The 16,687-nt window shown below is 32.5% G+C and overlaps 1 protein-coding gene across 1 annotated transcript; it reads left to right on the forward strand.

The window, feature by feature from the left end:
• The first annotated feature begins 10,532 nt into the window (after positions 1–10,532).
• LOC147388810 (uncharacterized) lies at positions 10,533–15,316 on the forward strand. Its single transcript, XM_086418025.1, has 6 exons — positions 10,533–10,768; positions 10,926–11,058; positions 12,401–12,504; positions 14,211–14,355; positions 14,447–14,587; positions 15,056–15,316. The coding sequence occupies exons 1-6, from the start codon at positions 10,728–10,730 to the stop codon at positions 15,071–15,073; spliced, it is 582 nt and encodes a 193-aa protein (XP_086274151.1). The 5' UTR covers positions 10,533–10,727; the 3' UTR covers positions 15,074–15,316.
• Positions 15,317–16,687: the final 1,371 nt, after the last annotated feature.

Consider the following 16,687-nt stretch of genomic DNA (forward strand, 5'->3'; position numbering starts at 1 on the left):
ACCTTCAAATCTAACCAATAACTTTTTCTTTGTTTACATGTTACATGTTCATAATTTCTTTTACTATGTTAGACACATTTTTAGCTAGATTTCTATAATTGCTCTTGTTTGATCTAACTGAAAATTGATTTGTAACCAAATTCTCTAACAAAATAGCTACCACGAGTTCTACCCTAGAAGTTAATTTAAGATGATTGATTTTTTTGAAAGAAAAAATTGAAGGATTTTGACTAGAAGTGGAACATGGGCATATAAGTCATTTTTTAACAATATTTCATAGATGAATAAGGTCAGAGGGTAAATCATTAGTTCATAAAAATATCCTCCAAAATATGGATGGATTGATATATGTCCAAATAACCAAAAAAAAATTGTAGTTTGATATGAGTCCCCTATGTTTTTCCACAAATCAATATGAACTAAACTGCAAATCGATTTTTTTTTTTCTTTCATAATGATTTGTTATTCCATATTAGTAGGAATGAATCTAGTAACACGAATCTGTCATATAAACTAAATTTATTTTGAAAGAAACTTTACAAATATACCCATGGGCGTTAAAGGTATTCCTTAGCTAAGTTGGTTAAGGCTTGAGGAAAGTTGATCCTATGACTTAGGTCTAAATCCCGTGGAACCCATCTTCACCTATGTTAGACAATAAACCTTGCTTGCTTAGAAAAAAAATACACATTCGGCGTCCTGAGACATTACAATTCGATTTTGGATACTTAAATACCCATAATGTGAATCCAACATATTTTTCATAGTTCCAATTCCAATGCTTAAGTGATAGGACAATAGTAAATCAAATCAAATAACCGTTGACGGTTTAATTTCATTACTTTGCAGTAGCCGCTAATCATGTAGTGACTTCTCACATAATTGAGTTAGGCCTGAAAATATTGTGCATAGTTATGTTTTTAGGCCAAAGTTTATATAATCGTGCATGAAAAATAGGTAGGAAAATGATTTTCATTCCGAAAATACAATTTTTCAAGTTTATGATTAAGCATTTTTTCCTTTAATTCAATTTCTTACTTTGAGAGGAAAATAATTTTTTTTCCAACCCCCTATCACTCTCCATTGCGATAATGACTTTTCCACCTTGTAATTTTATTCTCTTAACATTAACCCACCCTAAAAATCAGCTTTCTTTTAGATATAAGACTAAGTGTAATCAAACAATGAAATTTTTTATTTTTTATTCTTAATGATGGTTCTTTGAAAATTCATATTTTCTTGAAAACAAACTCCCCACAATCATATAGAACTCTGGAATTTTTTTTTCTTCTTATTAAAATAAGAACTTTTATTGCAACATCAACTTTTGCTAATGCCATCACAAGATGTGTGTTAATTCTTCGATAATTTATATTGAATTGGGATGGCATTAATAAAAGTTGGTGTGGCAATAGAAGTCTCTCATTAAAAATCATGTCTTTTTCAACTTTCTCTTGCAATGGAAGTGATTAAAGGGTATAGATTCATTAAATAGATCAGTAGATACTCAATCACAAAATCTATATTTTAAATAAATAAAAAGTAATTTTAAATTTTGATCCACACGAAATGTCTCCATCTCAGCCGAATGTTTTATTCTCTTCGGCATAAATTTTTTTTTTCTTTTTTTTTTTTAAAGGTTAGAAGAAAGAAAAGATACTTTTTTGAATGATGTGGAAGGTATGTTTTTTTAAATATTATTGGGAATAATTGTGTACCTCTGGACACAGCTGAGTGGGTCATAACTGGATCCTCAAAACTCAACTTTTTGAGAAGTCGACCGTTGACCGTTTATTCTCCCACCATGCGATGCGCGGGGGCCTACATTAACTAACATAAGAAAGATTACGTAAGGGGAAGGCATGGATGCCACGACAAACTTAGCTGTGTTGCAGTTGTTGTGATGATCTAACTAAGTAAGAGTCAAAATGTTCGACCAATATTTGATTAGTTGTAAACCTGATACAAGGGCCCACACTGAAGTAGACGTCCTACAATGCATGTGGGCTATTAGATTAGTTGTAAATCTGATATAAGGACCTAAAGTAAAGTAGCCGTCTTAAATTGCATGGGTCCTGCTTCAAATAATTGATCGAATTATCCCACGAGTGAGTATTTGAGATATATTATATTTAAAAAAAAAAAATTATTTTATAAAATTATTTTATTTATAAGAAAGTCAATTTAATATTTCACAGAATCTCAAATCAGGATCAATCAATTATACCAATCCACGTAGATAGCAAAATTACCCAAGTTAAATTTCAAGCGATTGGTCATCCAGGAATTTTATGAAATTTTGTATTAATCTTTCTGAATAAAAAAATTTCTTCATGATCTTTGTCTTTTTTTTTTTTTTTTTAAATAGTGAACAAAAAAAATTCAAAATTCAAAAATCGTAAAATCCTTGATTTTCTTCTAAATCCAAGCTAAACCAATGATTTTTTCTTCTCAAAATCAATTATCTTCAACTTCTTAAATACGATGACAATAGAAAAAAAAAGAGTTTAAGAGGACATCCTCATAATATTGTAATTTTTCATCATTGATTTAGTCTCATTTAAGGTTATGTTTGAATTGAGAGAAGTAGGGAGAAGAAATATTCATCAAGAGAAGGAAAGAGAAAAGAAGAGAAACTCAATTTCTCTCCACCATGTTTGGATTGACAGGTGAGAACTTGAGACAACTTTAGAATTTTAAAATATCTTAAAAGAGATCTAAGAGGCAGAGTTTAAATTATAAAATATTTTAAAAATCCTCTCAATTTCTCTCTACTTTTGGAGAAATAGGAAACTCACATTTTTTTTCTCTCTTCTCTCCAATTTTTTTTCTCTTCTCTCCCCACTTAACAATCCAAACAAGAGAAATGAAGAGAAATTCATTTATTTTCTCTTCTTTACTCCCCATTTCTCTCAATCCAAATACATCATTAATGATTTTTTAAAACTAATTAGTATTTCCTACTATATATTTCATTATTGTTTCATTTGTCAAAGTCCTTGCTTTTTCTCTTGAGAAAATGAATTATTTCAAGTTCGAATCTTTTGCGATTACTAGGCCATCTAGAAAGAAATGAATACATATATTTGCAAACATTTATCCAAGAAGTGATTCTAAATGTCATAGGTTTTTGTTCTTTTGGTGTAAAGTCTTTGAAAGATAAATATGTCTTTTTTGAGAATCTATTATTTAGATGGGATCAGATTTGTTTTGACTTCTACGAAGAATTAGAGTGCAACTTGTGGTTTTACCATGATTTAACTTGTTATTTTTCCTTATGTTTAGTTAATTATTTTTTCTTTTGTAGGTAGGTGTATCAACACACTCTTCTTTCATCAATAAAACTACATAACAAAAAGAAATTCCACCCACACAGCACTCCTCTTCAACATTTTTTATTAGGTTGTTCTAAAAGAAATAAAATTCCTATCTTTCCCATGTGAGCTCAGATTTCTAAATAGAAATAATCTTAAACTATATTTCTTAGCTTGACTCATATTTGACTATAACATAATAAAAAAAACTATTTCTTTTGAAGTATTTATTTAATTATTATATTCTCACAATCACATTTGTAATGTAAGTGAAGGAAGAAAACAAATATAAATTTACAACATTAGCAGACTTTGTTATTAAAATAAGAGATTAACCGAAACACAAGGAGCATCAAATGTGGTCCAATAAAAAAAGTTAAAAGAATTAAAAATAATATATAAAAAGTTATGACAATTTGGTCCACTACATAGTTGATTAAGGTGCCAAATCCATGAAATATACATGTCATTTTCTTAAGGGCAAGGAATCTCATCAACTCAACAAAAGAGAGAAAAAAAAGAGTTGAAGTTACAACAAAAATATTAAATAAAAAAAAAATTATTCAATTTATATCGACCAATCACATTAGTCCAAGTGTACTGAGAGCACCCTAATTTACAAAAGTACTTTGTCAGATTGTATGTGTCACTTAATGGAGAGCCTGTGAGCGTTGTGGGCAAAAAAATTCAATGAGCTTATATTTTCTCCTGAATCAATCATGTTTTATTTTTATGAAAATGGTTATATAATTGAGAGTACAAATTTGTTATTAAAAAATATCTGTGCTAAACTGATGAACCAATAGGATGTTGCCATGTGTATTTAAAAAACACTTAAAATCATAACTCTATTCGATTAGAAATTTTCTCTCCACCAACCAATAATGCTTGTTTTTTCAATACACATGGTGTCATGCTATTGGTTCATCAGTTTAATACAGTAATTTCTTAACTGTAAATTTATACTCATATGCACTACGTGAAAATCGTAAAAATTAAAAAAAAAAATTGTTGGGCTTGGCCCGACAAATTTTAGAAGTTCAAATTTGACAGCCATGCGCTCACGAAATTTAGAGAAATTAAGGCAAATTTTTTCCCTCCTTTTCTCTCTCTCATCTACATTTTCTCTCTGCTTCACTCTCTCTTTGAAATCTGATCTACAATTTTTTCAGTTACTATCACACACCCTCTCTCTGGTTCGTGAGATTCTCTCTCTCTCTCTCTCTCTCTCATTCTCTCTCGGTCACATCTCTCTCTATATCCGATCGATCTCTCTTTGTATTTGATCTCTCGATCTCTCAATATTAAATATGATGGAGTAAAGATGAAATCTAGGGTTAACTGGAGCTTTAAAGTGATATGTAGGTAATTCCTTCAAAAACACTTAGAATTGGATCCCAACCTTCCACACCTCTGCAACCTAAATCTTCTATTAATTCTGGTAATTTCACAACTTTTTCAGTTTCATTCGTTTTTTTACTCATTTTAGAGATCTGATTTAGTTGCTCTGTCTTTCTGATTTCGAATTCGAATCCTAGGGTTCATGAATTCTAGTTTGGATTAATTTTTGTGTTAGAGATCCGCAAGTGAGACAATCGGTTGTTTCAAAAAGATTTAGAATTTTGATTTTGTCTTGAAGAAACTACTAATTGATGTAATTTTACTTCACTTGTTTCAGGTTGTCAAAAAAAATATTCTACAAGAAAATATTTGACGGACATATTTGATAGGATGGTCTGTCAAATTTCTCAAAATTTAACGAATTGAGACAGTTAAATATGGACTTTTTTCGTATAGTGTACATTAGGAACCGACCCATCGTCCAACGTTCACCATGTATAAGATGACAGGTGGTGTACATGAGCCATCGAGCTAGAGTAGAGAGTGGCAAAGAAGCCACCAGCGCTACCCTATGAAGAACACTTGTCACTGTCATAGAGGAAGCAGTGCCGTCCAACCTTTGGAAACGTATCTGGAACAACATCCAAGACTGATACATAGTTTGGTTTTGACAGCAACACAACTTTTTTCATACAACGAACTAGATTTGAAATGACGAGACTGTCCTTCAAACACTTGATACGATCATATGAGCTGAGTGGTAATTATCATTTGAGGACGTAAAGGGTAAAAGTGGAAACCAACACGCTTTCCTTCACGAGTATTGATAGGTGTTTCGATATAAAGTTAGAAATAAACAATCAACGACCAATTTTATTTATACAAATTCTGAAGAGAGGTTAAGTTGTTTTATTTGGTACAAAAATAAAAATAAATGGGCTATCTGATATATTCATTTATTTTTATGAAAATAAATAAATATATTTAAAAAAATGATTTGCTTCTATTATAGATAAATTCACCGTTGAGACAATCTTTCTATTTCCACAAATAATAATAATAATAAAATATAGAAAGAATATAAAGAATCTTCAGATATACAACAAAGTGTTTAGAGAGTTAGTTTAGTGGTTTTACGAGGAAATGATCTTTCAATGGATATATTTACAATAATAAAAACATGTATGAGAGGATTGTGATTAATTTGAAAGCAAATGGAAATGAGATTGATGATTATTTGTAATTTAAAATATTGGTTAAAAGGATTTTTGAAGATTATATAGTCTAAAGGATATTTTTGTAATTTTAAAAATTAAGCACGTGAATTTTTTATTTTTTATCTTACCAAAATGACCTTGATGTATGAAATTTTAATATCAAAGTGGGGGTATTTATGTACACTCAAATTTTGTTGTCAAACCACTTCTGCTCCGCTTTGTCTCAGTTTAATAGTAAAAATTAGGATTGAGTATGTAAAGTGTAAACTTGGTATTGAAATTTAGAAAGAAGAATATATATCTAATAAAAATTGATTAGATCACTTTCCATAGATGGTTAAAATGGAGGTTATGCTCCAAGAGTGATATGTGATCGAAGCATACTAATGAAATTATATATAAGAAAAATTTATAAGATGGCTGCTCCTTGCCACCCAAGAAATGTGTCCACAATTCATTATATGGTCGACATTCAATGGGTATCTGACTAATTGATACTAACCAGAATTGGAATAGTTTATCATAGTTCTGGATATATTCATTTTAATTCATGAATCTATATTATTAGAGATTGGATCGAAAATAGTTTTATTTCAAGTCCAACTAAATTTTATATACCAAGGCCAATAGAGATTAGAATCATTGTGGATAATAGTTTTGATTTGTTTTTTTTTGTTTTTGTTGGTCATTCCTCGAGATGTATGGTGATGATAATGAGGTCAAATCGTTTTTTTTTTCTTTAAGTTTCGAAGGTGTATTTGTGAATCTACTTCAATGAGATTGCATATCTTTTCCTTCATTAATATACCTTTTAGAACAAAGTGACCGACTTATCTATTCACTCTTATCATTTGTTGGAGACACAATCTGTCTAACATGTCGTGTTCTTGGGTTCCAAATTTCTCATTGACGTTGTCCAATACCCATTCCTGTTTATTTTCCTTGTCAAGTTCCTTTGCTTACTACCAAATTTGACAGACCTTGATTTCAAATTTACCTTTTTTTACGAAGTGTATGAGATCTCTTTCTCAGAGATCCCATATGTAACTATCATTCAGACACTATTGAATTTGGGACAATTGACCACAAAGTCGATTGTCGAACAAGAAAGATACTTCTTTGACAAGATAATCACAAGCTATCTTTTATCGAGTACATAAGATTTTAATTTGCATCTCGATGTAACATGTTCTACTCTATGTAATACATGTAATAGGATGATTGAGATTTTCTTGACCCGTACGATATTTATATGGACCCCACAAATAAGACAATGACACTCAATTTCAATCCATAAATCCCATAATTCAAGGCCTGAATCAATGATGTGTTTCCATCTCACAATATAATTTTCCCAAATATGCAAAGACGTCTCCTTTGGACTTATTACAGCTAAGAACAGACCAGGTAGCCTAAAGAAGAATTAAACTATCTAAGCATAGAGTCGTGCTGAAGTAACACTGAAATCGACATCGTTTAGGACATTACTGCTGTCCTGCTGGCAATCAACTGGATCTCCTCCAAAATCGACTGTGGGATCGCCACGTGTATGGCTTTCTCCACTTGTAGAAATAAGATGGGCTTAATCAAACCTCAAACGAAGTGTAGGCTCTCAACTTAAAATCTAGATTTCCTAGAGATTATTTGTTTCAATTATCTTGCCAATCCTTACAAGAAATCTCCCATCTCAACCATTCGTTTGAGGTTAGAAAAGTCCAATAAAGGATGTTAATAGGTCGGTTCTGGTGGGATTGGCAAGTTACTTAGAATTGGAATCATTATCTATATATATATAATATATATATATATATGGGTCACGTTATTACGACCCCCTTTGCGACACACCTTTTTGTCTTATATGGGCAAAAATGTTTGGAATGGGCTGATTTTTTGTGAGGATGATCTCTATGGTGAGGGGATCATCCTGGCAAAAATCATCCCATTCCAAAACTTCTAACCCCATCAAAATTGATTTACAAAAATTGGACGGTCTATAATTTTTCAACAAAAATCGGACGGTCTAGAAGTTTTGGAATGGGATGATTTTTTGCCAGGATGATCCCCTCACCATAGAGATCATCCTCACAAAAAATCAGCCATTCCAAACATTTTTGCCCATATAAGACAAAAAGGTGTGTCGCAAAGGGGTCCAAAAGGGGGTCGTAATAACGTGACCCTATATATATATATAGGGTCCCGTTCGGCACCCTAAGTTTTACCACACATTTTAACAAACGCGTTTTGTCCTACATGGGTTAGAAGTTTTGGAATGGGCTGATTTTTGGTGAGGATGATCTCTATGGTGAGGAGATCATCCTCACCAAAAATCAGCTCATTCCAAAACTTCTAACCCCATCAAAAATGATTTACAAAAAATGGACGGTCCACACGATTTTTCAACTTGTAAACATGGGGCTAAACATTTCGGAATGGGCTGATTTTTGGGGAGGATGATCTTCTAATCATAGAGATCATCCTCACAAAAAATCAGCTCATTCCAATACTTCTAACCCATGTAGGACAAAAAACGTTTGTTAAAGTGTGTGGTAAAACTTAGGGTGCTGAACATTTCCCATATATATATATATATATATATGAACAGCGTTCCTAGGACTCATATTGAGACTCACATTGTGACACACCGTTTTGTCTTATATGGGTAAAAATATTTGGAATGGGCTGATTTTTTTGAGGATGATCTCTATGGTGAGGAGATCATCCTTGCCAAAAATCAGCTCATTATGAAACTTCTAGACCGTCCAATTTTTGTTGAAAAATTATAGACCGTCAAATTTTTGTAAATCAATTTTGATGGGATTAGAAGTTTTGGAATGGGATGATTTTTTGCCAGGATGATCCCCTCATAACAGAGATCATCCTCACAAAAAATCAGCTCATTCCAAACATTTTTGCCCATATAAGACAAAACGATGTGTCGCAATGTGAGTCTCAATATGAGTCTTAGCAACGTGACCCTATATATATATAGGGAAATGTTCAGCACCCTAAGTTTTACCACACACTTTAACAAACGTTTTTTGTCCTACATGGGTTAGAAGTTTTGGAATGAGCTGATTTTTGGTGAGGATGATCTCTATGATTAGAAGATCATCCTCCCCAAAAATCAGCCCATTCCGAAATGTTTAGCCCCATGTTTACACGTTGAAAAATCGTGGACCGTCCATTTTTTGTAAATCAATTTTGATGGGGTTAGAAGTTTTGGAATGAGCTGATTTTTGGTGAGGATGATCTCCTCACCATAGAGATCATCCTCACCAAAAATCAGCTCATTCCGAAACTTCTAACCCATGTAAGACAAAACGCATTTGTTAAAGTGTGTGGTAAAACTAAGGGTGGCGACGGGACCCATATATATATATATGGATCAGGTTCAAACGACAACCATTTCAACACACATATAGACAACGTGTTTTGTCTTATATGGGCAAAAATGTTTGGAATGGGCTGATTTTTTGTGAGGATGATCTCTATGGTGAGGAGATCATCCTTGCCAAAAATCAGCTCATTCCAAAACTTCTAGACCATCCAATTTTTATTGAAAAATTATAGACCGTCCAATTTTTGTAAATCAATTTTGATGGGGTTACAAGTTTTGGAATGGGATGATTTTTTGCCAGGATGATCCCCTCATCACAGAGATCATCCTCACAAAAAATCAGCTCAGTCCAAACATTTTTGCCCATATAAGACAAACACGTTGTCTATATGTGTGTCGCAATGTGTGTTGCAGGAACCCGACCCTATATATATAGGGAAATGTTCAGCACCCTAAGTTTTACCACACACTTTAACAAACGTTTTTTGTCCTACATGGGTTAGAAGTTTTGGAATGGGCTGATTTTTGGTGAGTATGATTTCTATGATTAGAAGATCATCCTCCCCAAAAATCAGCCCATTCCGAAATGTTTAGCCCCATGTTTACAAGTTGAAAATCATGGACCGTCCATTTTTTGTAAATCATTTTTGATGGGGTTAGAAGTTTTGGAATGAGCTGATTTTTGGTAAGGATGATCTCCTCACCATAGAGATCATCCTCACCAAAAATCAGCCCATTCCGAAACTTCTAACCCATGTAGGACAAAACGCGTTTGTTAAAGTGTGTGGTAAAACTTAGGGTGCCGAACGGGATCCATATATATATATATATAATATATATATAATATATATATATAATATATATATATATATATATATATATATATGGGAGCGGTTTGGCAGCCCTAAGTTTGCCAAGTTTGATGTCAAACATTTTTTGTAAATCACTTTTTACAGGGTTAGAAGTTTTGGAATATGCTGATTTTTTGTGAGGACGATCTCTACGGTGAAGAGATCATCCTCACAAAAAATCAGCTCATTTTGAAACTTCTAACCCTAGTTTTTCAAGTTGAAGAATCGTGGACCGTCCAATTTTTGTAAATCACTTTTGATGGGGTTCGAAGTTTTGGAATAGGCTGATTTTTGGTGAGGATGATCTCCTCATCATAGAGATCATCCTCACAAAAAATCAGTCCATTCCAAAGTTTCTAACCCATATTTTGAAAAATGTTTGGCACCAAACTTGGCAAACTTTAGGGCTGCTGAACCGTTCCCTATATATATAACCGTTCCCTATATATATAACTTGGGGTTTGGCTTGTTTATAGGTCTCTCTTTCTTACGAGAACTCTTTCAAGAAAAAATTCAGTTTTTTTCTTTCTCCTCTCGAGCTTCTTCCATGGCGAATCTTTTAATCTCTTTGAATCACATTTAAATACAGATCTCTTCTCTTAAATTGATCATTCGGTCTCATTAATCTCTTTCTCCATCAAGAAGAAAGATAACTAGAAGAACGAAGATGTTGGACGGATTGCTACGGAGAGGTTTTTCTTCGAAATGGTAAGCTTAGATTCTTTAAAACCGAAAAGAAGAATCTTCTTTAAGTTTCCGATCTCAATTTATTTTTTCATCGATTTAATGTGTGGAACTATGAATATATAGATCACTTTGATTTCCTCTGTTATTTATTTATTTATTTATTTTGTTCTTTTTGCAGTAAATCTGCGCTTAAGCTGACTAAAGCTCGAATTGAAGAGATTATGAGGAGAAGGAACTCAATGCAGAAGTTTCTGAAGAAAGATATTGCAGATCTTCTTGCAAATGGCCTCGAAACTAATGCATACGGCAGGGTAACCTCTGATCTTTATTTATTTATTTCTATTTGATCTTTTGGATGAATTTTGTTCAAGAATCTTTAATAGAGGATTTTCAAAGAGGGAAGAAATTAACCATCTCTGTTATCTGTATATGTTGGTTTTGTGATACAAACGCATTTTACAGAATTTTTGCTATTTTTTCTGATTCATGAAACGTAATTGTCTGTTCAAATAGATTGATGAGTGATGTTGCGCTGTATTCGGTTTTCTATTTTCTCGCAAATTTTTATCCCTGTTTTTGCGCCAATTTTATTGATCACTGGTGAAAAAAAAAGAAAAGACGAAATCCAACGGTCAGGATTTATCCTAGATAGATGTGACTGTATGATCCTCCCAGCCCTCTTCCCTCTCTCTTAAGAAGGTTGATTTTGTTTCTGTGCAAGCAGACATTTTTTATTCATGGTCCATGGACTCGTTTCTTCGTCAATTTGTTTATATGTTTTGGTTTTTATCTCTCTTGTACTATTTTTCTATTTATTAGTTTTTCACTCTTAACCATCTGAATTTGGGCCTCTGCTTTGTATGATTTTTCTTTTTTTGATCTAATGATGTTCCCTTAGCTATTAAAACATTTAAATTTTCGCACTCCGAAAAATATGGATACACTCGTCTTTGAGCCTTAAAGGTAATTGATCATCCTTAAACTGAAGGAATGTTTTCAACTCTGCGACCCATTCTTAGAGAATTAGTATATCAAGTCCTCGATAGTATTGAAAATTAGTTTTCATTTTTTTTTTTTTTTCCATTTTTTGACCTTGGAAAGTTCTATGAATGATTTGTGTTAGGCATAGAGCTTGGTTCTTTGGTGGATCTAATTCTTGTACTGCATGGGACATGGGTGATGTGCCACCAAGAGATTGAGCGACTTTACCCTATTTTATTTCATGGTTAATTCATTTAGACTCTAGATTAAGGATTCCCTCTTGATTTTGATTTTGTTTATTTATTTAGTTGATGGGGGCATATTTGATGGTGTGTGATGGAATTCCCAGCATGAAGTTTTCTCTTGTTTTTGACTCAGTGAAAAATATATTTGATCAACGTATTTGACAAGCAATCATGCTTGTCATCTGTATAGGATAGTATATGAATTTGATGATGCTCTCATTGTGATAGGAGATGCTCTTGGCTTGTTTTATGAATGTTTGTATGAGATTGGACTAATTTTTGATGGGCTTGCTAGTGATGGTGATATGTTTGCCTAAACCTGTTTTTTTGTTGTATATCACTTGAACTTTTCATGCCCACTGTTTTGTGTTCAGGTTATTCGAATATCCTCCTGAAAGGGTTTCTTTTTTTCTTATTTGAGAAACAGGCTGAAGGACTTATAGTTGAGCTAAATATTTCATTCTGTTATGATTCTGTGGAGCAATTTTGTGGGTGTGTTGTAAAGAATTTTTCAGTCATGCAAAAGGAAAGGTATATATAACACTACCACTTCAATTCCTGATAAAATTGGTTGCATGCTTCATTTTTTTTTTTTTTTTTTGGTACCTATTACTCCAGTGCCATGTATTTGAAGATATAAAACTGTTATGTTAGTGTTGTAAGCTTTTGAACTCTCATTGATGTATGAACTTATTCACGCCTCCAAAAATAGTGACATCTTTTTGTATTCAATTTATTATATATACTATCCAGGAATACAAATATATCAACTTTATTGGATTTTGTAGTGATGAAAATACAGATATAGATCAGTGTAGACAGGTTTATTTTAGATGAACTTCTTCCTTCACTTTTCTGTTCTTTCCGATGAGATTCAATCGATAGTGGATTTGGGTTTCATGTATTCCATGTTAAGTCACCCTCAGTAAGGATAGATTCATATATGGTGTAGAAAAAGAAGAGAAGATAGAATAATGGATGAAGAGACTTTAGGGGGTTGTTTAATCACTTAAAACTATGTAACAAGGACACTATTTTCTAAGAATTTATCGTGCTTGACACCATGTCATAATCACATTCCTGGCACATGCTAACCCACTTTTTCAAACAAATCCTCAAATTACTTTTTAGAGATTGATTATGTACTTTTTTGCTTTTATAATTTGCTTGGTGAAAAAAGAGAGGATTAGATTGAAGAATGGATGATGTGACTTTATGGAGTTGCTTAGTCACCTTAAAACTAAGGAAACTCATTTTCTAATAATTTTGTATGTTCTATGCCATGTGCCTGGCACATGCTAATCCACTTGTTCAAATGAATCTTGAAAAATATTTTTCAGATTTTATTTATATACTTTTTATACAATTTTTCAGTGTAGTTAACTAATCTAAGTTCACTCTTTATGTATCATGTACTTGATGTTGGCTGCAACTGCTTGTGTGTCACTACAGAAAATATGATGTATGGTATGGATAAACGAATCGACAGAAATACCAAACCAAAGAAATGTTTACTTATAAAATACGCTAAACCCAAATCCTGTTTTAGGTCCATAGTTGTATTACTATATTATAAACAGAGAATGTAACGAAAGTACCACAAATTTGTAAATTAAGTGCAAAAAGAGTAAACTTATTGATTAATTATGTCAATTGGCTGAGGCATGCTTTAGACGTGTTTTCCTAAAGCATCTTCATCCCTTGCAATTGGTGGGTGGCTGTCTACTGTCATGATTCGTCAGCCACGGTTACAGGAAGTCGGGAAGGTAACACTTCATGTCACATAACTCATGCAAACTTAACAATGTTATGGTACACCCAAGCAAATAACAGAAAAGAAGAAACAAATAAATCTGAAGAAGAAAAGAGAGAGGCTTCTGTTTAGTTCATCTGTCTGTCGCAGAAAAACAAGAGAGAACAATCTTAAGGTAGAGTCCTAAACTGTCCAAAATCATGGTCAGACAGTCTTAGCAAAAAGTGTTGTACATTTAACAATATAATATACTCATCAAGATGAAGTCCACTTTATTTTCTTTGTCTTCAAACAATTGAGACTTGTGGGAGATCCTTTTTGAAGATTTGGTGTTTTAAGTGCAATGACTTGGTCTGCCAAGGGTATTTGCTTACGCGTAGTGGTGTAATTTTGTGAGGTCCTCTCATTTTTCTGTTAATCATTATCATTTACTCGATCATAGAGAAGATTAGATGACTTACGCTCCACTTCTTTTTCTGTACAGGGAATGCCCCAAGGAGTGCAGAGAGGCTGTGTCATCTCTGATGTTTGCTGCAGCGAGAGTTGCTAATTTGCCGGAATTACGTGAACTCAGACAAATATTTACAGAGAGATACGGGAATTCTCTGGAATCATTTGTGAATCAGGAGGTGATAGTCTATAATGTCCAATTTCAGTGAAACATTCATGTTTCTTTATAACTTGATTCTACAACCAACCCACTTAATTTCTTGTGAGCAGTTTGTTGAAAAGTTAGCATTGAAGCCTCCTACAAAGGATAAGAAGCTGCAGTTAATGCGAGAGATTGCCAAGGAGTTCTCTCTAAAGTGGGATTCCAATGCTTTTGAACAAAAGCTTTTTAATCCCCCTGTATCTGCAAAGGTAAGCCTTCCCGGTTATCCAAATTCAACTCGAAAGTATATAACAGATGACATATATTTTGAATGCTACATCTTCAGACTCTAGAAAGCACAATTATATCTATAACATTTTCACTAATTACTATTGGCATCTGCTTTGTGTATTTTCTAAGTATTGAGCAATGAACATTAGATGTGGCATATCAAAATAACAAGTTCTTATGCTGGTAAGTTATGGTTGCTTATAACCTTTTTTCATTAGTGGAGGACTGCTCGATTACAACTAACTAAGTTAGCCTGGAATTGGTTTTCTATTGACTTATTTTTCGATTTGTTATTAATATTCATAAATATACAATTCTTGAAGATCTTAATAGTATTTTGCCATTATATAGTATTTTTTGTTTTTTAACATTTGTGAATAAAGTCTAGTTATGTTCTTCTATTACTTTGAGTTGATATCTCGATGTACCAAACCTTTTCCGTGTAGGTACGAGAGCGCTATTAGGATTTCTTTGAGAATAGTGGCAATGTAGGGGAAATCCAAACCTTGAAGAAAATAAAAAGACACGATAGAGCTGAGAGAGCCAGAAGAGGTCAAAGGCACTACGACCATTTGCTTCTAATTGTATTTTATTTCTAAGCAATTATGTAATGTAATTTCATTTATGAGTGCCCAATTACTTCAATTAGTGCTTGTTTAGTAATGGAATTTCAATATATAATATGAATTTTGAGTTGTTTAATTTAATTTGGAGCTTGTTTTATGATTTTTGTTTTAATTTTTATTTTTCTGATTTTTTTTATTACCATTTCATTTATTGTGATTGGTGAATTAGAGAACCAACCTATTGTTTGTTAAACCTTCATATTTGACGGTCATACTCTATGATATATATATATATTTTTTTTTTGAAGCTCATTCTCCAATATTTGATAGCTCAGGGCCGTCAAAAAAAAAAAAAAAAAAAAATTCTACAAGAAAATATTTGACGGGCATATTTGATGGGATGGTCCATCAAATTTTGATAAATTTGACGGATTGAGACTGTCAAATATGGGCTTTTTTCACATAGTGATGATGGATTTTATAAATATTTTATATTAGATATTATAGTAACAAGTTGATAAATTTACTTTTATACCCATTGTAGAAAGTAGGTTCACAAGAAGTCTAGTAAAAAAAATGAGAGAATAGAAGGAAACAATCCCTTCTCTGATACCATGTTAAGAAACACTTGAAGATAAGAAGTTGATTATTTCCATTGAGATAATGAGTTTTATATAGACAAGATACAACAGCCAGATTGCTTTAAATTGTTACAATCCCTTGATTGAGGCAATGGAAAAGGATATAGAAGAGGAAAGAATGAGTTGACATTGACTTTGTCAATGGTGACTCAATAATTTTTTTCAAATTTAATAAAATTTTATCCTCTACAATCCTGAAGCATTGGATCATATTTTTTGATGCCACAAGTTACGCCTAAAGACCTTTAATAATGAGGGTGAAATCTTCACTATCTTAGTAAGGCTAGTCAATTCCTGAGGTGAGATAATTCACAAAAAGACAAAAATAAAGAAGAAAGGGTTGGTAGAGACGTTTGATAAGGTTTAATACTCTTCTGTAAATAAAAACCCTTAGAGAATGGACATAAGTTAGAGATGGTGGGTTGATAGATGAGATTTCATCACTTAAAGAAGAAAAAGTGAGAAATATTTTCCTAAGGTCTTTTTTGCTCAAATGGATTACAACTTCAGCAATCCAATAGCACAACCATCTAAGTTGCTTTGAAAAAACTTAAATAAAAAAATAAGACATTTGGGAAAGAAAAAAAGTTAATTCAATCTAAGGTTTGAAAATGGACGGCTACTGAACTATCATGTAACTCCTAAACTTAAAATTGAAATTTAACAACAAAAAATAATTCATTTTTGGGATATTTCACTACAGAAAAAATTAACTACAGCAACAACTTTTAGGGACGGTCAAAGTTTGACCGTCGCAATAAGGTATTTATTTTGGCGAATCAGTATCAGAAAGTTTCGGGGATCAATAGATGGCAACCTTATTACGAGGTGAATCTCTTTCTCTCTCTATTTTCCCTCGATTTGATCGTCT

Source organism: Akebia trifoliata, chromosome 12 (genome assembly GCF_017979445.1).
Source record: "Akebia trifoliata isolate Shusen 1 chromosome 12, ASM1797944v1, whole genome shotgun sequence".
NCBI classification, from domain to species: Eukaryota; Viridiplantae; Streptophyta; class Magnoliopsida; order Ranunculales; family Lardizabalaceae; genus Akebia; species Akebia trifoliata.

What these genes read in the sequence shown, in the direction of transcription:
- LOC147388810 (XM_086418025.1), top strand. Translation starts at nt 10,728, where the DNA reads ATGTTGGACGGATTGCTACGGAGAGGTTTTTCTTCGAAATG. An exon ending in TCAGTCATGCAAAAGGAAAG is followed by an intron (nt 12,505 to 14,210) that starts GTATATATAACA and finishes TTTTCTGTACAG; the next exon opens with GGAATGCCCCAAGGAGTGCA. An exon ending in AATCATTTGTGAATCAGGAG is followed by an intron (nt 14,356 to 14,446) that starts GTGATAGTCTAT and finishes TCTTGTGAGCAG; the next exon opens with TTTGTTGAAAAGTTAGCATT.